This window comes from Capricornis sumatraensis, chromosome 20, assembly GCF_032405125.1.
Source record: "Capricornis sumatraensis isolate serow.1 chromosome 20, serow.2, whole genome shotgun sequence".
NCBI lineage: Eukaryota > Metazoa > Chordata > Mammalia > Artiodactyla > Bovidae > Capricornis > Capricornis sumatraensis.
This window is the reverse complement of record NC_091088.1, coordinates 16,270,179-16,296,653: the sequence shown is the minus strand read 5'-3', so window position 1 is coordinate 16,296,653 and position 26,475 is coordinate 16,270,179. Positions and strand designations below refer to the sequence as shown.

At 53.8% G+C, this 26,475-nt stretch overlaps 1 protein-coding gene across 1 annotated transcript; it reads right to left on the bottom strand.

Annotated features, from left to right (window-relative positions):
• Positions 1–539: 539 nt before the first annotated feature.
• DNAAF1 (dynein axonemal assembly factor 1) lies at positions 540–23,826 on the bottom strand. The gene is made up of 12 exons (XM_068993288.1): positions 23,703–23,826; positions 21,464–21,599; positions 20,924–21,015; positions 18,873–19,094; positions 14,722–14,888; positions 10,307–10,428; positions 6,780–6,946; positions 5,553–5,807; positions 4,334–4,443; positions 2,615–2,671; positions 1,404–1,779; positions 540–649 (listed from the first exon to the last, which is right to left on the bottom strand). Exons 1-12 carry the CDS (start codon positions 23,824–23,826, stop codon positions 540–542), a joined length of 1,938 nt encoding a protein of 645 aa, XP_068849389.1.
• Between the last annotated feature and the right edge of the window lie 2,649 nt (positions 23,827–26,475).

Genomic DNA, 26,475 nt, shown 5'->3' with positions numbered 1-26,475 from the left:
GAATAAAGCCATGACTGAGCCTGGTGTTGAATGATGGACTTTCTCAGGCTGGCTGCGTCCCCTACGGTGGCTTGCCATGCTCAGTGCATTAGGTTCTCGCCCTCCGTGGTTCTGTGGCCCCAGTGACGAGCCTGCTTCTGCTGCGGGGAGATCACCCCGCCCCACCCCTGGGAGTGGCACAGGCCTCGGGGCGGGACCTGGGTTTCTTCTCAGAGAGAAGAATGGAATGGTTCTTGTCTCAGTACCTGATGGAGTGAATGACCTGTGACTCACCCAGACGTTAGATAATCCAGTAATACAAGGGCCCACGTGGATGCTGAAATGTTTATACCGTGACATGGTTTCCACTGCAAGTGACCAGGCTTGTGAGAGGCTTGCAGCGTGGGGAGCATGAGGCTGTGTCCACGGGAGAAGGGAACCGGGGCCCACGCCCTCAGCAACCACAGCTCGGAAGGGAAGGGGAGCCCGAGCAAAAGGGTGACCCGCCTCTGCTGGGGGGTCAGGCCTGGGCCTGTGCCCACTGGTACCAGAGCAGAGGCTCAGTCCAGGCCAAATTCAATGTCCTCCCGGTCTTCTCCTGCCTCGGACCCCAGGTGCTCCACAGGCTCCACCTCAGGTTGGACTTGATCCTGATTCTCAGGGCCGTTTCCTACAGAGTTAGGCAAGGGGTGGCTCAGTGTTCTGGGGAAGTGTGGTCAGCCCTCACCCCTTCCCGTGTGCCGGCCCCGAGATGGCCACGCAGCATGGGTCAGAATGGGGATCGTCTGTGCCAAGGGCTCCCCGTGTTGGGTTCGCAGTTGGGGAGCATAGTCTCGGAACACGGAGCTACCCCCGTGTGCTTGTGAGTAGCAGGCACTAACCAGCCGCCCCAGTGGTGCCTCTCTCTAGTCAGGGGCACAAGCCCCCAGGCTGGCGGGCCGAGTGGTGTGCGGCGAGTGGCTTCTCCTGCCCTGCCCACTGGGCACTGTGGGTGCTGCCCACACCTGCCGCAACTCCCTTCCCAGCTGGCATGTCACCTGTGCCACTCTGGGCATCCATGTGTGCAGCACCACCCTTGGGCCAGCTGCTCCCCTGGTCTCATCCTGTGTGATGAGACTGTGGTATCACGGGTCCCCTCCCTTGATTGGGAAGGGCCGAGCCTGGAGGTGGTTGGGGAAGAGGGCAGCCTGGAAGCTCCTCAGCTCTCTGGCCAGTAATACTGCAAGTCACCCAGGTGGGAACACGCTCTAGCGGCCTCCGCAGTCTCTGGAGAGGCTGTGAATGACCCGCCGCCACCACTGAGAACATGGGATCCTGACGACAAAGGCCCAAGTGGCCACTGCTCTGGGCTTGGGTGGTCCACTGTCTGTTTCCCCACCGAGAAGCTTTTGGCCCCTGTGACCCTGAAGGTCAGGGGACATTACCTGGAGTGGGGGCTGGAAGCAGATCCCCATCGCCGTCCTCAGTGCGTGGGGCAGGCACAGCTTCCCCCTTGCAGACTGGGGGCAGGGGTGGCAGTCCTGAGGGTTCCTCGTCATCACCCAGCTCCTGAATCAGTGGGCGAGGGACCTCGCTCGCTCTCCTTTGGGTTTCCAGGTCCCTCTCTGGTGCCACTTTAAGTATGTCTGTGAAGGGCATCTCAGTCTCCACCCTCCGGGAGGTATCCTTGGGGACTGCAAATATACTGGAAAGCGTGTCCGAGGATGTGTTTTCCAGCGCTAGGAGTGAGATGTCGTCCACATCAGGCTCGCTGGCGTCGTTCAGGCTCGAGACGGCTGTAATCTTTGGAAAGCACTGCTCCTGTTTCAAGGAAAAGACATGTTGAGCCATGCTGTTTTCACAGTAGCGTCCCTAAAGTGCATGCTGCTAATTCTGCGTTTCTGTCCGTCACACTTTGGCACCACACCAGGACAGCCCCCGGGGAACACAGGTGGTCGTGAGCCGAGGTGGTCGTGAGCCCTGCGGCCAGGTCTCCACTGGCGCCCCCTCCTCCCTCGGGTCTCCATGGGGCACGGGGCCACCCTCTCTGCTCCTGCTGCACCACCCCCGACCTGGGTCCTGAACCAGGCATCTGTGAGCCTGGGCTCCTGGTGGGCTGCGCCTGCACCGGCTACCTAGCCCTGCATTGGTGGTCAGGCCCCCAAAGAACTGGGTTCTGTGTCTGTGTCCTTGCTGGGATCACTGGCTCCTGCCCTGAGATTACGCCCCAGACTTCTCTCTCTCCTTCAGGCCCCGAGGGGCTCTGGTGATGCTGGGGGGAGGATCAGGTCACCTCAGGAGACATCCACGTCGAGCCCCTGCCCTCTCCTCCCTGCTCTCTCCTTTCTCTGCCCGGGTGTCACTGTTGTACTGGCATTCGCTAGATGAACACACAGACACGTCAAGGACAGAAGAAAGTCCAGGTAATGATGTGCAGCACATGGTTATTAAAGATCAGTGATTAAAGATCTGTTCCCAAAAAACCCCCCAAGTGGCTAATTGTAGAACCCAGAGAAGTGGGCAGCAGTAAACCTTTCCTGAGGCTGAGGTAAAGGTCCCGGGTGTGTGAGGCATCAGGCAGGGCCTGCGACTCCCCGACATACTTGGTCATCCACGGGGCTGGGAGAGGAGGGAAGTGGAACGCAGGTGAGCTCACCCTATCGCGGTCGCCCAGAGATTCGCCGGCATTCACATCTTCCAAGTCAGGCAGGTCCTGGAAGAGGAAGTGACCCTGGTCAGCGGGAGGGTACGCTCTCAGCATCCAGCCCTCGGAAGAGACGGGGCCACCCCACCAACCAACCACAGAGTGTGGAGGGGCCCACGGAGCAACCAAGACACTCGAGCCATGTGTGCACGCAGCACACTCGTGCACACTCAAGCCACATGTACACACATACATGTGGCCACTAGAGCCGCGGGTACAGGCAGCACACACACTCCAGGTAACACTCCAGGTACCAGTGGCCACTCCAGCTTCCTGGATCTGGTCAGTGAAAGAGCTTTGTAAGGTGTGATGTGTTTCAAAAATTTCCACCTCATTCTCCACTTCACTTTGGTATCATCCAGTTCATCTGGGGGGAACTGTACCTCCTACGTACAAATAGGGTCCCGAGGACCCTACCTGGCACAAAGTGAGTCTCTTTCGAACCTTTTCCAAAACTGGGGTGGGGAGGCAGTGCTTTTCTGTTCTGTGTCTTGGGGTATCTTCATCTGTAGCACCCCAACCTGCATGTGAGGCAGTCAGATGCCTGGACTCCAGAGCCAGACTGCCTGGATTGCTGTTCCTGCTCCACCATTGTCTGGCTGGGTAGCCTTGGGCAAGGTGCTCTACTCCCCGTCTGTAAAATGGGGATGATAACCTACCTCTTAAGAGTTACTGGAAGGGTTAAATCAGTTGATACAAGAGGTATTTAAAGTGGTGCCGGACAAAAAGGAAGAACAGTCAGTGTTATCGTAGCTTCGGGGTCCTGTATATGGTTGATTCTCACAGGTTAGGGCTGAAGCGCCCATTTTTGTTATATCTATATTAGACCCACTCAGAAAACTGGAAACGCCATGCTGAATGCTGACTGCTCAGCTGAACCTTTCTGAGCCACGTGAAATTGTAAAGTTGGGAGTGAAACACGAGTGTAGCAGTTTGTGAAGGAAGCGGGCAGAGGGCAGGCAAAGCCACGCAACACGGTCTGAATGGAAGGAACTCGCTTGTGGGCAGAGAGGTGGCTCTCCTCTGGGGAAGCAGGGTGCAAACCTAAAGATGGGACCAGCCCCTACTCCTCACCCCCCTAAAGCACGTTCCCGGGGGTCGTGCCAAACGTGCATATCCCTAGGGATGCATTCTCGTGGGCACAGCGTGGAAGGCTGTCATCAGAGTGGACAGGCTGCAGGGAGGAGGGCCATTCCCAAGGATGTGATCGGGCCCAAGGTCAGGCGGCACCCCTGAATTGGCCCTGGGGGACAGGATGCAGGACAGGCCAGGAAGATGGGCAGCTGTCCCAAAAGCATGCAAGGCTCTGCTGATTAAGTGTAGCTTTCCCAGCAGTTCCGTCTATGGCCAGAAGGAGCTGCTGAGAGGATAACTTCTCATGGGGAAATGCATCAGGAGTTTCATAGACATAGTTCAAGGGGTTCGTCTGGCCAGCGCTCTCAGTCTTGAAGGTGCACAGGCATGGATTCCCCACTGCCTGCCCCCAGGAGAGCTTATTTACTGCAGATGCTGAGCACTGGGTCTGGGTGGCACCTCCACGGGAGGCCACGCGGGCCACGCAGGCCAGCCCACGGGCCCCACTGAACTCAGGATTCGGAAGGTTTGTGTCTGATCAGACACCAACACCAGCTATGCTGTGCATGCTTCTCTGCAGGTGCAAGGGCTACGTACGTCGATGAAGAGCTGCTCCTTCGTCTCCAGTCTTGTGGGCTCCGGATTTTCAGCTCCATCGGGCTCTGCGCCTGATGCACTTTCAGTGGCCACAGTTTGGGGAGCCAATTCTAAGGACAACAGAGTTACAGTAATCTTGGAGTCTGTTTCATACACGGCAGTCAGACGGGCAATTGCGGTTAGGGTGGACTCCAAGAGAAAGGACAGAACCCTCGGGTCTGAAGACCTCTAGCCCTTGTGACAAGAGCTGAGGAAAAGGTTATGTGTGGAAGGGAAGGGAAGGGAGAGAGCACCCTCTTTCTATGGCCTGGAGATGGAAGCTTCAGCCAAGAGTCTATGCAGAACATGCAGGAACCTTGGAAAAAGCATGATCGCTTGACTAGGAGGTGAAGAAAGAAAGGCCATAGTGTCAGTGGGCAAGTTTCACAGCTCCTCCTGCTGCAAGAGTGTCAAGGAGACCCGTGACGTCCTTGCAGGGTTGCCCAGGGAATGTGGGGTCCAGACGGGGCTCCTCTCTTCCCCCTAGTCTCCTCCTGATCCCGCCCACTGCTTCCTCTCCAGCCTCGGTCATCAGAGATGAGTGGCCCCGCTCTGCTCAAGTCACGCCAGTCCACTGTCCACCTTGGGGACTGACTAGGCCCAGTTTGACTCAAGAGCCACAGTGGGGCACCCAATTAGAATGAAACAAGCAAGTGGATTTAGAAAACTTAGTGTCAAAAAGAGGAACCTATCTCATGAATAAATTCATGTTGACTTAAATTACATTCTAGGTGTGTGTGCTCAGTCGCTAACTGGAATCTGACTCTTTGTGACCCCATGGACTGTAGCCCGCCAGGCTCCTCTGTCCATGGGATTCTCCAGGCAAGAATATTGCAGGGGGTTGCCATTTCCTCCTCCAGGGGATTTTCCCAACCCAGGGATCAAACCGGCATCTCTTGTATTGGCAGGCAGATTTTTTTTTTAACCACTGCGTCACCTGAGAAGACATATTTTAGGTGTTCTGGGTTTGATAAAATATACTGTGAGTGTCTTGCCCATTTCTTTGAACCACGCTGGACCGGATGCTGGAGACGCAGTCCGGGCTCCGCTCGTGGTCCTGTTGTGAGGTGGCATGTGTACATCACTTTACAGACCGAGCAGTCAGGGTGGAAGGCAGTCCGGGGCCCCTAGTTGGGAGCTGCCCCAGGTATAATGCACCTGTGCTTCCTCGACCACCTACCTGCCCAGGCAGCTCTGGGGCTCGCTGGCAGGGCCTCAGGGGGGAGCACCCCTTTCGGCTCCCCGACATCCAGAGGCAGCTCCTCCAGGAGGCTCGGCTCTTCTGGCTTCTCTGGGAACAGCTCATCCTTGGCCTCGAAGCTCTCCTTGACAAACTGCTCTATCTTCTGCCTCGTTTCTTTCTTTTCCTGAGGCTCTTCCTCTCCTTCCACTTCGGCGTCCACGTCCCCAGCACCGGCTGGCGTGGGCTCCTCCCCTGAGCACAAGTCCACAGGTGAGCCGGGATGGTCCTAGGAGGACAAGGAAGGACCCGCAGCGAAGGCCGAGGGTGGGCAGTGGGGACCTGCGGCAGGACGGTCACCAGGGTGCTGGATAAACAGGCTGCACAGCCACTGGGGGGATGCCCAGCAGGTGCAGTGCCCGCACAGGCCCCGGGAAGACTGTACCGGGTGCTCTCAGGAGATGCGGGCTGAGGGACTGGGCTTAGGGCCACGATGTTTGCCCTGGCTTTCCAGCAGGTCAGCAGGTCGGGAACGTGTGCGTGCGCACACTTGTGCCAAAATGTTGATCAACACCCGACGTGAGGAGAGGGCACAGGTGTTCATCTGACCACTATTTGAACAATGTCCGAATTAAACGCTGGAAAAGGGGGGGGAATGCAAACTGCAGGAGAATCTCCATTTTATGGGAGTGTGAGTGGGCAGAGAGCAACAGAGCTGTGCCACTTTCTTCTATTAAAAAAAGGTATGCACCACACTCATAGGAAAAGCCAGGAAGTGCTCACACTGGACGTTGAGCAGTTCTTGCTGCAATTCTGTGATGACCCTTGCTTGTCTATGTTTTCTATGGGTGGTGTAGTCATGGTTTATAATTAGGGGAAAAACACTGTCATTTAAAAGTACACACGGAGGACTTCCTTGGTGGTCCAGTGGCTAAGATGCCTTGCTTCCACTGCAGGGGGTGCAGGTTCAATCCCTGGTCAGGGAACTAAGATCCCGCAAGCCAAAAAAAAAAAGGGAAGGTACACACAGAGCCCCTGACTCTTTCCTCTTGCATGTAGGAAGAGGACAGGGTTCTTATTTATTAATGTGTCTTGAGCACTGTCCTCAAGTGAGGTCGAGGGCAGATGGATCTGTAGGCCTGTGAGCAAAGCGTTCCCGCCCTCGCCCCCCACCCCAGGATGACTCTCAGCGCAGCTCGGGGGCCCTCCTGTGTCTTGGGCTCACACCTCGCTGCTGGCTCGCTCTCTGCCGCTTCCTCTCCTCCGCCTGGCGCCTGATGGCCGCCAGGGCCTCGACGCTGTCCGTGATCTTCTTCCGCTCTCCCATCTCCCACTGCCGTCTCTCCTCCTTCTCCGCCGCGTACCCTCCCCTGGCCCAGGCCTCTGCGCAAGCTCTGTTTAGGAGGATTAAAAACAAAAGACAAACCCCAGACCTCAGAAGTCAGGGGTTGGTGGTGGGGAGCTGGTCTGAACTGTCGCAGGTTAACAGTAAATCCAAAACATATACTCTCTGACCAAACTTGCTCTTTTTCCCCAAAATCAAACTGAAGGCACAGAGGGCATGTGACTGTAAGGAGACACACTAACGCAGGCACAAGTTTCATCCTGAAAGTTCTAGTGGTTTGCAAAGCCCGTGTCAAAAGGTCAAAAGCACGCCTGACAAAAGCAAAGAAACATAGAGAAAGTGAACGCCACCAAAATTAAAAAGGGGTGTCATGTAAAGAATCCTGTAAAAAAAGAACCCACAGAAAGTGAGAAAACAGCTGCAAATCAGATACTTGACTACAAGTTGTATCTAGACTACATGAAGACCTATTACAGCTCACACAAAGTCAGCACAACCTGAAGGAGGGCAAAGGTTAAAGGGAACTGCACTGGGGGAAAACACTCGGAAGAAAGTTGACCACTAGATGGCTTGTTATCTGAAACATACAAAGTGTTTTAAAAGTGGCCAAAGAACTGGACCCCTCACCAAGAAGTTGGGTAGAAAATAAGCTCATCGTTGGGGGACATCAGGAGAGTGCAAACCTAACCACTTGACACCCAATGGAACGGCTACAATCCAGAGCGCTGACAACACCAAAGGCCGGGAGGATGTGGGGCGACAGGAGTGCTCCTTCAGGGCTGGTGGGAATGCAAAATGGAGCAGCCAATTCCAAAGCAAAGATCACCTTACCGTAAAATCCAGCAATCGTGCTCCCAAGTATTTACTCAAATGAGTTGAGAACAAATGTCCGCACACACACACACACACACACGCACACACACACACACACACACACCTGCACACAAATATTGATAGCAGCACTGTTCATGACAGCCAAATAGTGGAAGCGACCCTAATGTCCCTCAACTGATAAAACGTGGCCTTCCCAAACGGGAGATTATTTCACAGTGTTATTTTGGAAGCTTTCACTGACGCAGGCTGCAATGTGGGGTGAACCTTAAAAATATGCTCAGTGGAAGAAGCCGGTCACAAAAGACCACGTATCGTATGAGTTCATCTATATGAAACGTCCTGAGGAGGCAAATCCATATCGGCTCAGTGGTAGATCTGAGCCTGCCAATGCAGGAGACACAAGAGACATGGGTTTGATCCCCAAGTTGGGAAGATCCCCTGGAGGAGGAAATGGCAACTCCCATACTCTTGCCTGAAAAATTCCATGGACAGATAAGCCTGGTGGGCTATAGTCCATGGGGTCGCAAAGAGTTGAACAGGACTCATCACACAGCACACAGCATATGCAATGTCCAGAGCAGTCTAATCCACAGAGATAGAAAGTAGCTTTGTGGTTGTTGGGGCTGTCAGAGGTGGGTTGGGGAATGACTGCTAATAAGTAAGGGTTACTTTGGGGAGTGATAAAAATATTCTAGAATTGATTGTGGGGGTGGTTGGACAACTCTGAATATACTGAAAAACCATTGACTTATACACTTGAAGTGAGCAAACTGTTCCAGGGGCCAGAGATAAGTAGGTTAACATAAGAGATGACATGGCTTGCTCTACTAGACCAGCCCTTTTACGGGGAAAGAGACTCTAAAAGAGGAAACAGGTATGTCAGAGGCAGATGTGTCCTACAAAAAGAAATCAGGCTAAAGAGACACTAGATGGAAGAGGCAAAGGTGTGGCTTAGATAGGTGGCTGGTCATGGAGATCTTCAGAAGGTGACAGGTGAACAAACCCCTGTGAAGATCATCCCAGGTTGAGAGAAGGTCAAGGACCCAGTGCCGAACAGCTGGAGAGTGCTGAAATGAGGCTTCAAACCCAAGTGAAACCAGCTTTTGAAGAGGAGTCCTGCTATATCGTCCATAGCAGGGCTCTCTCTGCAAAGGGCCCAGCTCCTACACGTTCCTGCGGGTCGCGCTGCCCCAGGGTGCAGCAGGGAGATAGCATTCCCTGCACCGCCTCCCGCCCCGCCCCGGGACAGCCGAGAGCTCCCATTGGTTCCCTCCTGCTAGAGTCCCACGTGATACTAACAGATACACACAAAGACCTCGAGGTCGGTTTTGTCTCCACTTTCCGGAGACAACCTGAGGCTGAGGAGGTTGGCAAACTTGACTAGGGGCATAGGACCCGCAGCTGCAGAGCTGGGCTTTGCGGTCCGCCCCCAGGCCCTGCACGCCCGCTGTCTGCCTTAAGGCCCAGGGCTGGGTGCCAGGGAGCTGGGAGCATCTCGGCCCGACTGCGCACAAGCAGGGATCCTGGCTGTCTCACCTGGTCCATGTGGAGGCTATCCCTTTGAAATTTGTGTTAGTTTGACTAAAATTTGTGAGTTCAAGTGTATTTTTAAATGTCAGGTAATTCCAAGCTTCAGACTGCACTTCCTTTCAGGCCGTCCCAGTTACTGAGGTTTTATTCTAAGCTGGAATGAATAGCAGCCTCAATCAAAAGGTAAATTAAAAAACCCAGATCAAAGCAGTGATGCTACACATGGCAGCCCCAGGTTCAATATTCTTGATATGCAAAGAGCTCTTAATGAAACAGAGCTTTCCTGGTGGCTCACACAGTAAAGAATCTGCCTGCAATGCAGGAGACCCAGGTTTGATCCCTGGGTTGGGAAGATCCCCTGGAGAAGGAAATGGCAACCCACTCCAGTATTCTTGCCTGGGAAATCTCATGGACAGAGGAGCCTGGTGGGCTACAGTCATGGGTCGTAAAGAGTCAGAAACGACTGAGCAATTATCACTTATGAATCAATAAGAAAAATCTACCCAAAAGGAAATTGGAAAGAGGTCATGAATGCAATATTCACAGAGGAGGAAACTTTAAATGTCCAACAAAGGTGGTAAAAACGATGAACTTCATTTGTTACCCCAAAAATGCAAATGACGTACTATCTTCACTCATCAATTAACCTGGCTACATTTTTTTTTTAACATGGCTGTGTCTGGGAAAGTTATAAATGATACAAACATTCTAGAAACTATAAGTGCCTTTTAAAAGTCTTAAACTACAGTCTTTAATCCAGCAATACAACTCAGGATTCCACCCTAAGGAAATAACTAGCCATGGGATCAGAGACTTCATACAGAAGGATAGTTATCAAAGGATTATGAAAAAATCCAGGAATAAGTGCTCAAAACAGGGAATTTCCTATTATAAACAGTCATGTAAGCCATTAAACTTACCTCACTGGAATATATAACAGAAGTGTGGGAATGCTCAAAAATCAGAAAATTAAAAAAAAACTTACCTGTTGAGCACGCTCAACTGTTACATAGTGTTGTTATTAAAAGGCTTTTCGCTCCCTTACCTGTCCTTGGGAAAAACTGGTCTGTCATCCAGGTATGTTAAGTGTTTTAGCCGGACAGTGAGTGTCCTTCGGTAGTTGGGGATGTTCTTAATCACCGGGTTCCCCATCAGATTCAGCACACGCTGGAAGCACAGAGACAGAACCTCATTAGGCACTGAGAAAAAGATGCAGTTAAAACATATCACTTGCACATTGCGCTGAGAAGAAATACTAAGACAGGGAGTGTCGATGTGAAATCCTGAGGACAGTCTCAGAGAAGCCGGGGCTGTCACTGTTCCTGTGCCACTCAGCATGCCATCAGAACCGTCCTGAGAATCGGGTATCCCTTTTTCTACTTGAACTTGAACTCGCACTGTCCTTCCAGAACAGTGCTGGAAAACCCTCCCGGAGCCTTTCCCGAGGGCGGTGATTTTGCTCGCCCAGTCTCTTTTGCTGGAACTAATCTCTGATTGATCGCTTTTCTGTCCTTCCAGGACCTGTTTTAAGAAAATGCACACAGCGGCTGGACAGATAAGAGACGGTGACCAAGGGGACAGGATGCAGAGTGCCCTCTCAGCTACACCAAAGCCCCTTCTTGCCAGGCTTACAGGTCTCCTGGATGTCAAGCCGGGACCAGGAGAGGGACAGCGACAGAGCAGTGCCGTTCCCCCGTCCTTAAATCCTGTCACCTCCTCTCCGGGGGCCGGGGGCGGGGGGAGCGGATCCATCAAGGTGACATGTGGGTGAAGCATTTAAAATGGGTTTGCCTAAACTGGTGAAATGGTTTTTATATCTAAAGTGCTTTTTGTTGTTGGAGAAAATGAATATATTGTGAACTGGTTACTTTAGCATCTTCCAAACTCCATTCTCATCTGGCCATCATGGTTCTTGTCACAGGTTCAAGTGGCCTGTCCTGTAGGGCTGGGTGTGGGGAGCAGTGCACCCCGGGGCGGGCACGTGTGTATGGGGAATGCAGAACCCGCCAGAAAACCACCCCGCGACAGACGCCTGCAGCAAACTCTTCTGCTGCAATCCTAACCCCAGCGCCTCAAAATGTGACTGCACTTGGAGACAGGGTCTTAGAAGAGGTGATCAAGATTAAATGATGTCACTAGGGTGAGCCCTGATCCCATAGGTCCTTATACAAAGAGGAGATTGGGAGACAGGCTGTGAAGGCCACGTGAGGACTCGGGGAGAAGATGACTGTCTACTCGCCAACGAGGGAGGCCTCAGGAGAAAGCAAGCCTGCCCCACACCTTGATTTAGGATTTCTAGTCTCTGGAATCATGAGAAAATAAATTTCTATTGTTTAAAACACCCAGCCTGGTACCTTGTTATGACAGCCAGGCCCCTCAGAAAAGTATTAGTATTCAGCATGGTATTATCATGCCATATGCTGGTGGCTATGTGAATGTTAAACTAGTTCTTGGTGCCAGTCTGCTCTGGAGATTACTCCTGAACTATGCTTTCCTAATATCAATAACCTCAGATATGCAGATGACACCACCTTTATGACAGACAGTGAAGAAGAACTAAAGAGCCTCTTGATGAAAGTGAAAGAGGAGAGTGAGAAAATTGGCTTAAAACCCAACATTCAGAAAACTAAGATCATGGCATCTGGTCCCATCACTTCATGGCAAATAGATGGGGAAACAATGAAAACAGTGACAGACTTTATTTTGGGGGGCTCCAAAATTACTGCAGATGGTGACTGCAGCCACGAAATTAAAAGACGCTTGCTCTCTGGAAGAAAAGTTATGACCAACGTAGACAGCACATTAAAAAGCAGAGACATGACTTTGCCAACAAAGGTCCATCTAGTCAAAGCTATGGTTTTTCCAGTGGTCATGTATGGATGTGAGAGTTGGACTACAAAGAAGGTTGGACGCCGAAGAACTGATGCTTTTGAACTGTGGTGTTGGAGAAGACTCTTGAGATTCCCTTGGACTGCAAGGAGATCCAACCAGTCCATCCTAAAGGATATTAGTCCTGAATATTCATTGGAAGGACTGAGGCTGAAGTAGAAACGCCAATACTTTGGCCACCTGATGCGAAGAACTGACTCACTGGAAAGGACCATGATGCTGGGAAAGATTGAAGGCAGGAGGAGGAGGAGACGACAGAGGATGAGATGGTTGGATGGCATCACTGACTCAATGGACATGAATTTGAGTAAACTCCTGGAGTTGGTGATGGATAGGGAGGCCTGGCGTGCTGCAGTCCATGGGGTCACAAAGAGTCAGACATGACTGAGTGACTGAACTCAACTGAACTGATGCTTTCCTTACTGTTTTCTTCTAAATGGATTCACTTTTCCCTTGCTTACCCAGGCCCTAAGCAGGAAACAATGAACTGAGGGTTTCCGTGTGCTATTTGGAAAATATTTTCTTCCTAGTACACATGACAACACATACACACTGAAAAGCAAGGAAATTGTCGCAGGCCGCTGGAGTTGAGGCCAGAAGATACAGGAGCTGCCTGCAGGGGTCGCCACGGACTAGAAGATGGGGGCACTCAAGCACCGCCAATTAAAGTGACAGAAAGGTTAAGTCACTCCAAATACTGTGTCTTTAAATCTATCTGTCCACAGTGATAAAGAAAAATCCTTCACTGTCATCTTTAGAGGTCCCTAGGTTTTGGATCCATTTCTCTGAAAAGTGATCCATAAAAAGAAAAACAAAGACGCAGTCATCCCAGTGTTTTCTGCATACACTTTACATTAGGGATGTAAATTGTTGATGAGCAAAAGTGCTCTTTGTGGAAGCACTGCCGCTAAGAAAGGCAGAAGGAATGAGAGAATTAGAATATAATCCCTGAGCGACTGCTAATGAACTCACACAGCGAGGCAGTGTGCCTGGGAGCTGTTGGAACAGTCGGGGGAAGGGAAGCCAAGTGCTGGATCAGACTGAAGCCGGATCAGACTGGCAGCAGTCAAACCCACTAGTGACACTTAAAGTCGCAACAAGAGGCAACCAGGTGTTATGCTTGCCCTTACTGATGGCTGACCTCAGGGTTATATTCTGAGCCTGGATCTGACCAGGCCTCTGTCTCCATCATCATTTTACAGGAGATACTGGAGACAGCAGAACACGTTAGACCACACCATGAGGATGCAGTTGACTGAATCCAGGGTGTGGCTGACATCCAGAGGGACCCGGTTTCTTCAGCAGATTCTTGGCAGGGTGGTGGGGGGGAGACGAAGAGACAAGCGAGGAGGGCTGTGATGAGATGCATAATCCAAATACAATGTGTGGGTCTGGTTTGGATTGGTAAAATCTGATGGTCTTAAAGCTCAACATTTAGAAAACTAAGATCATGGCATCTGGTCCCATCACTTCATGGCAAATAGATGGAGAAACAGTGGAAACAGTGAGAGACTTATTTTGGGCTCCAAAATCACTGCAGATGGTGACTTCAGTACTGCTTGGAAGTAAAGTTATGAGCAACCTAGCATATTAAAAAGCAGAGACATCACTTTGCCAACAAAGATCCGTCTAGTCAAGGCTATGGTTTTCCCAGTGGTCATGTATGGATGTGAGTGCTGGACTATAAAATAGTCTGACAGCTGAAGAATTGATGCTTTCAAACTGTGGTGTTGGAGAAGACTCTTGAGAGTCCCTTGGACTGCAAGGAGATCCAACCAGTCCATCCTAAAGGGGATCAGTCCTGGGTGTTCATTGGAGGGACTGATGTTGAAGCTGAAACTCTAATACTTTGTCCATCTCATGCGAAAAGCTGACTCATTTGAAAAGACCCGGATTCTGGGAAATATTGAAGGTGGGAGGAGAAGGGGATGACAGAGGATGAGATGGTTGGATGACATCACTGACTCAATGGACATGAGTTTGGGTAAACTCCAGGAGCTGGTGATGGACAGGGAAGCATGGCATGCTGTGGTCTGTGGGGTCGCAAAGAGTCAGACACGACTGAGCGACTGAACTGAACTGAATCCAATAGTCAAAACACATGCTTGAGGCAAATGGAGAAAACTGAATATAGACTGGGTATTAACTGTCATTCCGATACTATTTTAGGTATAATAACAGTACTGTAATGATGCTTTTTAAAAAGTCGTTATCTGTCAGGAATACACACTGAAATTGTAGGTGAAATGACAGGGCATTTGCCATTTAAAACACAGCAGCTAAAAATAGAGGGGAAAAGTGTGATGGGTGTTCAGAAGGCGGGGAGAAAGGAAGAGGGGAGGGAGGGAGGGGAGAAGAAAAGAGACTTGCTGCCTACGGAACACAAGGCGACACTTGTGTGCGGGGGCGTGTCCCCACCCCCACTCTGCACCGCGCAGCGTGCAGGACCTTCCCTGACCAGGGACTGAACCCAGGCCCCTGCCCTGGAAGCTCGGGGCCACAACCACTGGGCCACCAGGAAAGTCTCCAGCGTGCATGCTTCTTTCTGCTTTTTGTTTGTTTGTCTTTTACCAAGTCAGGCATGCTCTCAAGAACGCTCAGGATCCTGGGGTCGCTCAGCTTGTTGTGGGAAAGGTCAAGGACGCAGAGTCTGGCACACTCCCTGAGATGCTGAATGTCCTCCACGGTCTCTAAGTGGTTGTGCGCCATCTGGAGTGTGTTCAGGACTGGCAGGCAGGCTGGAAGGGGGAGTGGACAGAGGTGAGCGACCTGGGCAGCAAAGAGAATGTTAAGACCCTCCTGCAGGGGACAGCGGTGGACACGGGTCTAGAGAACACCACCACCAACATCACCCCCAAAATCACCCCCCACCACCCCCCAACCCCCACCCCAACCACCAACCACCACCCCCAACCCACCACCAACCCCACCACCAACCACCAACCATCGACGACCACTGGCACCCATCACCCCCTCACCCCCACCCCCCCACCACCCCCACCCCCACCCACCAACCCCTCCCACCAACCCCAACCCCCACCCCCACCACCCACCCCCACCACCCACCACCACCAACCACCACCAACAACCACCACCAACCACCACCCAACACCCCCACCCCCACCCCCACCAACCACCACCACCACCAACCACTATCCCCACCCACCACCACCCACCACCATCCACACCCCCACACCCCCATCCAAACAACCCCCACCCCCACCACCAACCAACAACAACAACCACCATCACCACCACCAACCACCACCCAACACCCCCACCCCTACCCCTACCCACCACCACCCCCCCACGCACCCCCACCACCAAAAACCAGCCACCACCCCCACCCACCACCCCCACACCCACCCCCACCAACCCCCACCACGCACCACCACCACACACCACCACCAACCACCACCAACAACAACCACCACCAACAACCACCAACCACTACCCAACACCCCCATCCCCACCCCCACCAACAACCACCACCAACAACCACCATCCCCGCCCACCACCACCATCCGCACCCCCACACCCCCACCCAAACAACCCCCACCCCCACCACCAACCACCACCACCAACCACCACCCAACACCCCCACCCCTACCCCCACCCACCACCACCATCTGCACCCCCACACCCCCCACCCAAACAACCCCCACCCCCACCACCAACCACCAGCCACCACCCCCACCCCCACACCCACCCACCACTCCCACACCCACCCCCACCAACCCTCACCACCAACCACCAACTACACACCACCAACCACCAACTATGCACCACCAACCACCAACAACAACCACCACCCACACCCACCACCTCTCCCTCCCCCAAGCCCACCCCCACCCACCACCCCCCCACCTACAAGCCCATCCCCAACACCAAACACCACCCCCATCCCCATCACCAACCACCACCCCCAACTCCAAGCCCACCCAACACCAACCACCACCCCCACCACCAACCACCCCTACCCACCACCCCCACCACCACCCGCCACACCCCCACCCCCACCCCCACTGCCACACCCCCACCCCCACCCCCACCACCAACCACTACCCCTACCACCACCACCAGCCACCCACCAACCACTACCCACCACCACCCCCACCACTACCACTCCCACTCTACCACCAACCACCACCATCCCCACCCCACCACCAACCACCCCCACCTACCACCAACCACCAATGACCATCCACATCCACCACCCCCTCACCCCCACCACCCACCACCCCCACCCCTACCCACCAACCCCCCCCACCCCCACCACCACCACCACCCCCCCGACCACCACCCCCCCGACCACCACCCCCCCCGACCACCACCCCCCCCGACCACCACCCACCACCCCCCCCGACCCCGACCACCACCCACCACCCCCCCCGACCACCACCCACCACCCACCACCCCCCCCCGACCACCACCCACCACCCCCACCACCACCCACCACCACCCACCACCCCCCCCGACCCCGACCACCACCCACCACCCCCCCCGACCACCACCCACCACCCCCACCACCACCCACCACCCCCACCACCACCCACCACCACCCACCACCCCCACCACCACCCACCACCCCCACCACCACCCCCACCACCACCCCCACCACCACCCCCACCACCCCCACCACCACCCCCACCACCACCCCCACCACCCACCACCCCCACCACCACCCCCACCACCACCCACCACCACCCCCACCACCACCCCCACCACCACCCCCACCACCACCCCCACCACCACCCCCACCACCACCCACCACCACCCCCACCACCACCCACCACCACCACCCACCACCACCCACCACCACCCCCACCACCACCCCCACCACCACCCACCACCACCCCCACCACCACCCCCACCACCACCCCCACCACCACCCACCACCACCACCACCCCCACCACCACCCACCACCACCACCCACCACCACCACCCCCACCACCACCCACCACCACCACCCACCACCACCCCCACCACCACCCCCACCACCCCCACCACCACCCCCACCCCCACCACCACCCCCACCACCACCCACCACCACCCCCACCACCACCCACCACCCCCCCCACCACCCCCCCCACCACCACCCACCACCCCCCCCACCACCCCCCCCACCACCACCCACCACCCCCCCCACCACCACCCCCACCCCCACCCCCCCCACCACCACCCCCACCACCACCCACCACCCCCCCGACCACCACCCACCACCCCCACCCCCACCACCACCCACCACCCCCACCCCCACCCCCACCACCACCCACCACCCCCCCGACCACCACCCACCACCCCCACCCCCACCCCCACCCCCACCACCACCCACCACCCACCCCCACCCCCAATGCCCCCCGCCCACCACCCACCACCACCTACCAATCACCCCCTCACACCCCCACCCCCACCCCTACTGCCCCCCCACCCCCACCACCACCACCCCGACCACCACCCACCACCCCCACCCCCACCCCCACCACTACCACTCCCACTCTACCACCAACCACCCCCACCTACCACCAACCACCAATGACCACCCACATCCACCACCCCCACCCCTACCCACCAACCCCACCCACCACCCACCCCCACCCCCACCGCCCCCCCCACCCCCACCACCACCCACCACCACCACCACCCCCCGACCACCACCCACCACCCCCACCCCCACCACCACCCACCACCCCCCCAACCACCACCCACCACCCCCACCCCCACCCCCACCCACCACCCACCACCACCCACCACCACCCACCACCACCACCACCCATCACCCCCTCACACCCCCACCCACCATCACCACCCCCACCACCCCCACCACCCCCACCACCCCCACCCCCACCCACCCCCACCCACCACCCCCACCCCCACCACCACCCACCACCCCCGCGACCAGCACCCACCACCCCCACCACCACCCACCACCACCCACCACCCCCACCCCCACCACCACCCACCACCCCCCTGACCACCACCCACCACCACCCACCACCCCCCCGACCACCACCCTCACCCACACCCCCACCCACCAGCCCCACCCACCACCCCCACCCACACCCCCACCCACCACCCACCGCCACCCACCACCACCCACCACCCCCCCGACCACCACCCCCACCCACCACCCCCCCGACCACCACCCCCACCCACACCACCACCCACCACCCCCACCCCCACCCCCACCCACCATCCCCCGGACCACCACCCACCACCCCCACCCCCACCACCACCCACCACCCCCCCGACCACCACCCACCACCACCCCCACCCCCACCACCACCCACCACCCCCCCGACCACCACCACCCACCACCCCCACCCCCACCACCACCCACCACCCCCACCCCCACCCCCACCCCCACCCCCACCCCCACCCACCACCCCCCCGACCACCCCCCACCACCACCCCCCCGACCACCCCCCACCACCACCCACCACCACCCACCACCCCCCCGACCACCACCCACCACCACCCACCACCCCCCCGACCACCACCCACCACCACCCACCACCACCCACCACCACCCACCACCCCCACCCCCACCACCACCCACCACCCCCCCGACCACCACCCACCACCCCCACCCCCACCACCACCCACCACCCCCACCCCCACCCCCACCCATCACCCCCTCACACCCCCACCCACCACCCCCACGACCACCATCACCACCACCGCCACCGCTGCCACCGCCGCTGCGGCAGGTCTTTCTTACAGAGGTTTTCAATGGTCTTAATGTAGTTGTTGCTGATGTTGAGAGCATCCAGTTTCTGCAGAGGTTCTAGGTTCTCAATCTTATGGAGCAAGTTCACTTGTAAGAAGAGGCAGCGCAGTTCCGTCTGGGCCTCGAGGTTCTCGATTTTCTGGATGCCATTGCACTCCAGCCAGAGGCAGCGCAGCCCCGTGTACTCTTCCAGGTTCTGGATGCGGTCAAAGCCTGGCAGGAAGGAAGGGCGTATTTGTTGGGCTCCCCCACACACAGAGGCGCAGGTCTCACCCTCTTTTATGCCTACTTGCCTTAGAGAAGGAAATGGCAACCCAGTCCAGTATTCTTGCCTGGAGAATCCAATGGACAGAGGAGCCTGGTGGCTAGGGTCCACGGGGTCACAAAGAGTCAGACACGACTAATGCGACTCAGCACGCAGGCACACACGGCCAGCATCCACACACCCCTCCTCAGGCACACCGCCACCTCTTTGAGAATACCCCGTCCTGATCCTTGCCCTATGGCTCTCTGCAGGGAGCTGGTCGTGCTGAGCCATGTGGGGCCAACCTTCGGAACCCTGCGGAGCTTTGGCTGGCTCTACTGGAAAGAGGCAACTTTCTGCGAGAATTGCCAACCTGGTAGGGTGGAGCCTAACTTCCCTTCTCGCCTGGGAGTAGGTGGGAGTGAGGCAGCTGCCCTGCCTGAAATGAATGAGCACAAGGGAACGCAGGGCTTCAGAAGGGGGAGAGGCAGCCTCGTGAAGACATGCGGTGAGAAAATCCAGCAGTACCTGAAGCCAGTGCAAACTTCGGGTCTTGCTTTCTGGTATGGCTCAATTTTATGAGCCACGTTTAAGGAGAGGAAAACCAACATTTTTGTTTCCTTGAGTAACTCATAGTTTTGTACTTCACGGTTCATCTACTGTTGCCAAATGTTTTGAAAGTCATTTGGTTGCCTGAAAAGTTTTAACCAGAAGTTTGTGTTTTGTTTTAAAAAATATATTTTATTTGGCTGTGCTGGGTCCTAGTTGTGGCATGTGCAGGGATCTAGTTCCCTGACCAGGGGTTGGACCTGGGTGCCCTGTGTTGAGAGTGCAGGATGTTAGCCACTGGATCCCCAAGGAAGTCCCAAACCCAAAGTTTTGATGAAAAAAGCGTGAAAGCAACGGTGAGGAAGAACCACCCGACTAACCCATTCCCAGGTGCCGACCCTCCGAAATAGCATCAAATAATAATTTCTTAAGTTGGTAGGCGTGGGGTTAATTTGCTAGGCAGCAGTAGATAATATAGGCACCTCTCGGTCGTCCTCTTCTTCCCACCTCTTAAATACGGGTCCCCTGGGGGGTCTGCCCTCCTGTGTTATCTCATCACTGCTACACCTAGACACTGAGTGGAGGATTTGGCGGGGGGCAAGGTGGATGTGAGAAGACCAGCTAGGGGTCCTTCCCCACCTTTAAAGGATATTGCAGCTGGAGCCCTCCATGAATCTCCCTGGCACAGTGTGAATCTCCTCATGGCAGCCGACCTGTCCCCCAAGATACCAAGAGCATCCTCAGCATATCCATCTTTGTATCTCCAGCACTGCGCCCTGTGCCGGCCCACAGAAGCCTCTCAGTAAACATTTACTGAATAACAATGAAGCAGGCTGACCATCCCAAATTCAGCATCAACTGGGAGTTATGGCTCTGCTTTGTCACTGCGAGGAAGAGCCCTGTCTATGAACCTGAACTTAAGTTGACGTGTGACCATTGGACACCACCACAGTCCTTCACAATGTGTCCCTCCCAACTGCAGAGTATTTACAAGTAGTTAGCGGTCTGGGAAACTATGAGTCCTTTAGCAAATACAAATAAAAGATGCCAGTATGTTTCCCCGGAACTCATATAAACTCTAGTCATGTAAGACTCTTCCAAAAAATGTTATTGCTTTCCCATGCATCTCCACTAAACCTTGAAATTTCTGCTTAAATGTAAGAACTCTAGATGATCCCTGTGAGTAATCCCTTTATACTGCTAGGGTCTTTCCATCTGACACAAGGTACCTCCTCCACCCAATCCTTACCTTTATAGTGTAAATACAGCGTATCATTCAGTGCTGGGGTAATGTAAAGCTTGTGCTGCTTGCAAAGCTTTTGCAGAAACTTTTTAGTCATTCTGTCGAATGAAAAACATGAACGAGAAATTGATTTCAGTTTGTCAGCTGTAAGATATATCCCGTAAATTCTTTGCCACATCCATTCCGTCTCCTTCTGTATGCCTGATGACACTGCTTGCTTGTTTATAGCTTTCAGGGCCTCATCCAATATTGTGACTTTCAGCATTCTTAAAAATTGCAGTGTATGTTCTCATGGAAATACCTTTGTGTCATCAAGAACTCCTAATGTGTGCCTCTCTCCAGGTTTGGCATTAAAGTTTAATAGACTGCAGTTCATCCTGACTCTGACTCATAACTAACCATCCTGACTCTGTTACTAATCCTCAGACAAGGGGCTGTCTAGTTAATCTTCATGAGCCCCAATTTCCTTATCTGGACAAAGGGGTGATCATAACATCATAACATGTGTAAAAGTGTACGGAGAGCGGTGGCAGCATGCCCACGTACCTGGCGCCACGATCTTCCTTGTCGGCTGTTTGGTGTGCTAAGCGACCATCTGACCATCTGTCACCACTCTGCTTCTGCTCACTGAGGCAGGAAGTGTTTGAAGGACCCACACATGTTTCCTTAGGATCATTCATTTCTGTAAGATAAGAGATTGGTTCTGTAGAGAGCAAGACATGTATGAAAAAAAAATTTCCCTCTACTTCAACTTGATGAATAATTGTCTGCCTTTAGTGTAGAATCAGTACTATTTAAATGTATCACAATTTTTAAAGCATTGTTAAGGATTATGAGAATTTCACTTCTAGGCAGATCTTTGAAGAAACCTCTTGTACAGATGGACAAGCGGATGTGTGCAAACATACTCACTTCTGCATTATTTGTAATAGCTAAAACCAGTGAACAATGCAAATGTCCATTCACAGGGACGGGTTAAATAAAGCAATGGGTCATTATTCTGCCTTGCAATAGAATGCACAGATAGGGAAAGAGAGAGACAGACATGACTGAAAGAACCCACACAAAATTCTAGAGGAGGGGAAAATGGAATGGGACTAGAAATAGTGGTGGGGTAGGGAGAAAACATCAAATCTATCTGAAATGTTCTCTTTATCTTTAGAAATATTTATTTGCGCTGGATCTTAGCTGTGGCATGTGAGATCTTCAATCTTTATTGTGCCAGGTGGGATCTTTAGTTGTGGTATTGTGAGATTTAGTTTTCTGACCAGGGATTGAACCCGCTCCCTGTGTTGGGAGCGTGGAGCCAGTGGACCACCAGGAAAGTCCCCCAGTGCATTTAATCTTAAGGGCTGTTTGCTGCTGCTCTCTGGGTGTCCCTATGGACTCTCTAGAGATTAAACATTCTGTGTGTGGGACTGTCTTACAGTTCCCCATTTCCCACTGCATACAATGCCCAGCTGCAAGAGGCACCAGATGATGGTTTAGGGTAATAAAGAATGTATATGAGTGTGAAAGTCACTCAGTCGTGTCTGACTCTTTGCGACCCCACGGACTATACAGTCCATGGAATTCTCCAAGCCAGAATACTGGAGTGGGTAGCCTTTCTCTTCTCCAGGAGATCTTCCCAACCCAGGGATCAAACCCAGGTCTCCCGCATTGCAGGTGGATTCTTTACCAGTTGAGCTACAAAGGAAGCCCAATAAAGAATAGGTGCTCAATATATATAATAATTTACTGTTTATATTAATACCAAAACTACCATTTATTACTGACCCACTGTATGCAAGTCATTCTAATTGTAACTACCCCGGCTTGCAGAAGATGAGACTGCCCTAGGGAGAGGTTAAGCTCTGGGCAAACCGCCATAAGATTGGCAAGTTGCAGAGGGGTAGTGTGAACCCAGAGTAACTTGCTCCAAACATATGTGTGTCCATAGCACAACATGGCTTCCCTATAGCAACTCATACAGGGCTTTCCTGGACAGTCATTGCTTACAACTGTTGGCTGGGTTCAAAGAATGAAACACAAATCAAGCAGTTTCTTTATCAGTCCCTAAAAGGTTTCCCTTATGATTGAAGCCAAGCAACAGGAGAGGCTATCTTCTAAGCCTATTCAGGAAAACTTTGGTGAGGAGTCACCAGGTGATCCCAGAAACACCAGCTCGTCACTCACTCTGTCCACCAATCAGGCACTGGACTAGACACTGCCAGTTCATTTGGGGTGTCTGCCCTGACATAGCTTGCCATCCAGAGGGAGAGAGAGCCTTTGATCTTACATGGTGAAGGCAATGAAGGGATACATTCAAAAGCTGGGCTGTGAGGGGAATGGTTTCTTGGGTGAGGGCTTGGGCTCTTGGCATCAGACTGTCCAAGCGTAAGTCTGTTCTACCATTGACTGGCTGAGGGTAATCTGTTTGGAGCAAGTTCTTTAACTTCTTTAAGTTCCAGGTAAATTATCTGTGTGACCTGACAAGAGGAGTGCCTACCACAGAGGGCTGGCCTATGGTTGGAATGTGGTGAGTGCATGGTACACAACCTTCAGTAAGTGTGGGCCGCTGCTGTTATTATTTTTTGGCCTCGTCTTGTGGCACGCAGGATCTTAGTTCCCCGATCAGGGATGGAAACCCATGCCACCAACAGTGGAAGCTTGGAGTCTTAACCACTGGACCGCCGGGGAAGACCCTGTTATTATTATTACGGTTACTGCTGGCTGTGAAGACAAGGTATGTGGTGCTGGGCGCAGCCCGTAGCCCCCCTCGCCTCCCTGGGGCGGTGGTCGGCACCTTCCTTGCGGCCACCTTCGCCTGCGTTCCCGTGGTCACCAGCCGACTCCTCCACACCAGGCTCCTGCGCGCAATCTGGCTCCGCTATTCCGTCCATCACAGGCTCTGAGGCCTCGGGGTGCATGTTTATTTCGGAAACACCGAACACCCCGTAGCAGTGGGAGCCGGGTTCTGCGGGATCGCTACGCCCCTAGCCCAGAAGGCCACCGGAGCCCGAGTCGTTGGCGGCCCAACGCTTCCCTGGTCTCCACGGCAACCGCCGCACACGCGCACTCGGGCGGGCCTGAGCGTCAGAACGCCGGGGGCGGGTCCAGCAACGGCCACGCCCCCGGCGCGTGCGCGGGTCACGTGGGGGCGCGGCCCGGGGAGCTGCTGCGGCGGCGGTGACGGGGGCGGCGGCCGCGCGTCTTTGGCGGGACCAGCTTCGAGGCCGCGCCGTCTCTGCAGGTACCGCGCCACCCCCCGCGCGCATCCCCGGGTCCCAGACCCTCCTAGGTTCTCTCAGCGCCCGGCGGAGCTTCGGCCCGGCTGCTCGCTCTGCGCCCCACCACGCCCCCCGGGACCAGCGCCCTCCTTGCCGAGAGCCCCGGGACCCTCGGGCCCTGTCGTCCCTCCCTTCCCTGGGACTCCCGCCCCCAGCACCCCTCCTTCCTGGCCTGTCCACCCGGGGCGCCTCTTCCCCAACTCCATCCGGGCGTTGCACCCCATGAGGAGCCCGTCTTCTGGGCCCGCCCCTCCGCCGGGACCCGGCCTACCTGGGGCCCCACCCACCCCGAGCGCGGGCCCATCTCTTTCCTGGACGTGACCCGGGTGCTGCCCACGAGGCCCTGAAAGGCACCCATTTGTGCTTCTTTATTCTCGTTTCCAAAGGGACTCGGTCTGAGTGGGATTTGTTGTCTTCGTCTTTGTTCTGAATGAGAAGTAATTCAGAATAAGGCCGCTCTTGGAGAAAGGGCCCCACTAGCTCTCCAGCGGCCGTGGTTTGTTGGGCCCTGCCGGGTGCTGGAGGGGAAGGGTTATGGGGACCAGGGAGGCTGTCGCTGTTCCGAAGGAACGTGCAGCCGGGCGAAGCCCAACCCAGCGGCCCGCTTGGTGATGTCAGCAGGATGCCCGCCTGGGGGTCTCAGAGTGGGGTTCGCCAGGCAGGCCTCTGGACTTTAACAGACCTTGATCTGAATTACCACCGCCCACTTCTTAGCTGCAGAGTCCTGCTTGTGCCACTTTACCTCGGTAAGCCTCAGTTTCCATGTCTGTAAACTGGGCATGATTACAACTCTGCCTGGAAGGGTTGATGAGAGAAGTGCCATGATAGGAAGAAAGCACTTAGTGGAGTCTTTTGCAGAAAGCCAGATTTTAACCCTGAGCGCTGCAAATAGACAATAACTAACATTATTGAACATTAAATTACAGTGGCTGATAGCCAAGGTTTATTGAGCGCTGATGTTCCCAGGCCCTGAGTGCTTCATATGTATGATCTGATTTAATTTTCATTATAATCTTAGGAAGGAAATATTAGCCCTATATTTGCAGGTGATAAAAGGAAAGGTCTGTGAAGTAATGAAGTAACTTCACCCAAGACACACAGCTCTTACATGGGGAGCCTGGGTTCAAATCCAGGATGTCTGTTTTCTGAGTTCGTGGTTGTGACCACTAGAATAATATTCCACAGACATAGATAGAGCTCAACAAATTGTTTTTTTAAGCAGATTTTTTTTTTGAAATAAAAGTCACATAACAATTCACCATTTTAGCCGTTTAAATGTGTGCTGTTCATAGTAGCATGTTCACTGTCCACAACCATCACCACTGTTTAATTCCAGAACATTCCCATCATTCCCCAAGGAAATCCCACCCCATTGGCAGTCACTCCTTGTTTCCCACTCCTCTGGCCTTGTGGCAGCCCTCCTCTCCTTTCTGTCTCTGGATTTGCCTTTTCTGGACATTTCCCGTACATGGAGTCATATAACGAGTGGCCTTTTGTGTCTGGCTTCTTTGGCTCAGCATACTCTTCTCGAAAGTTGTCCATATCATCACATGTATCCATACTTTGTTCTTTACATTGCTGAATAATATTCATCATGTGGAGAGACCACATTTGTTTATGTGTTCATCTGTTGTTGAACGCTTGGGTTGTTTCCACTTTTTAGCCATACCGATTATCTTGGGTCTGTACCCAGGAGTGGATGCTGTTATAGTTTTAATTCCCATTGCACAAGTGGAGACCTGAAACTGAGGGGTATTGGATCTCGGACAAGAACGGCCATGTTTTGACTCTCTCCATGTAGTTTATGTTAGCGGTATACTGAAACTTGGCACAGGGAGGTAAGGAAACTCCAAAAAGTCATGATACACCAATAACAGCTTCATCAAAGTGCTGATGCAAAGTTGGAGAAGCTTCTCAAGTTATTTCTACCTGAGTGAAATTTGAGCTTTGAACATAAGTCATTATTTGCTTCTATTTGTTAAATAAATACTGTGTACCTAGCACCATGCTAGGGTCTGGGGAGGAACAGTAGAGATGGATGCGACCCCAGCCTCACACCATCACAAGGCCACAGGTGGATTAAAGACTTGAATCTGGAAAGCAGAATTGTAAAAAAAAAGAAACTGGAAAATAATATGTAAAAATATCTTTCTGACCTGGGGCTAAGATGGGATATCTGAAATGAGATGTAACAAGCATAACCCAAGCAGGAAAAAGATTGATAAATTGGACTATGTTGATGTTGATACTAAGACATTCATTTCATCAAAAGCAGTTATATAAAGGGAC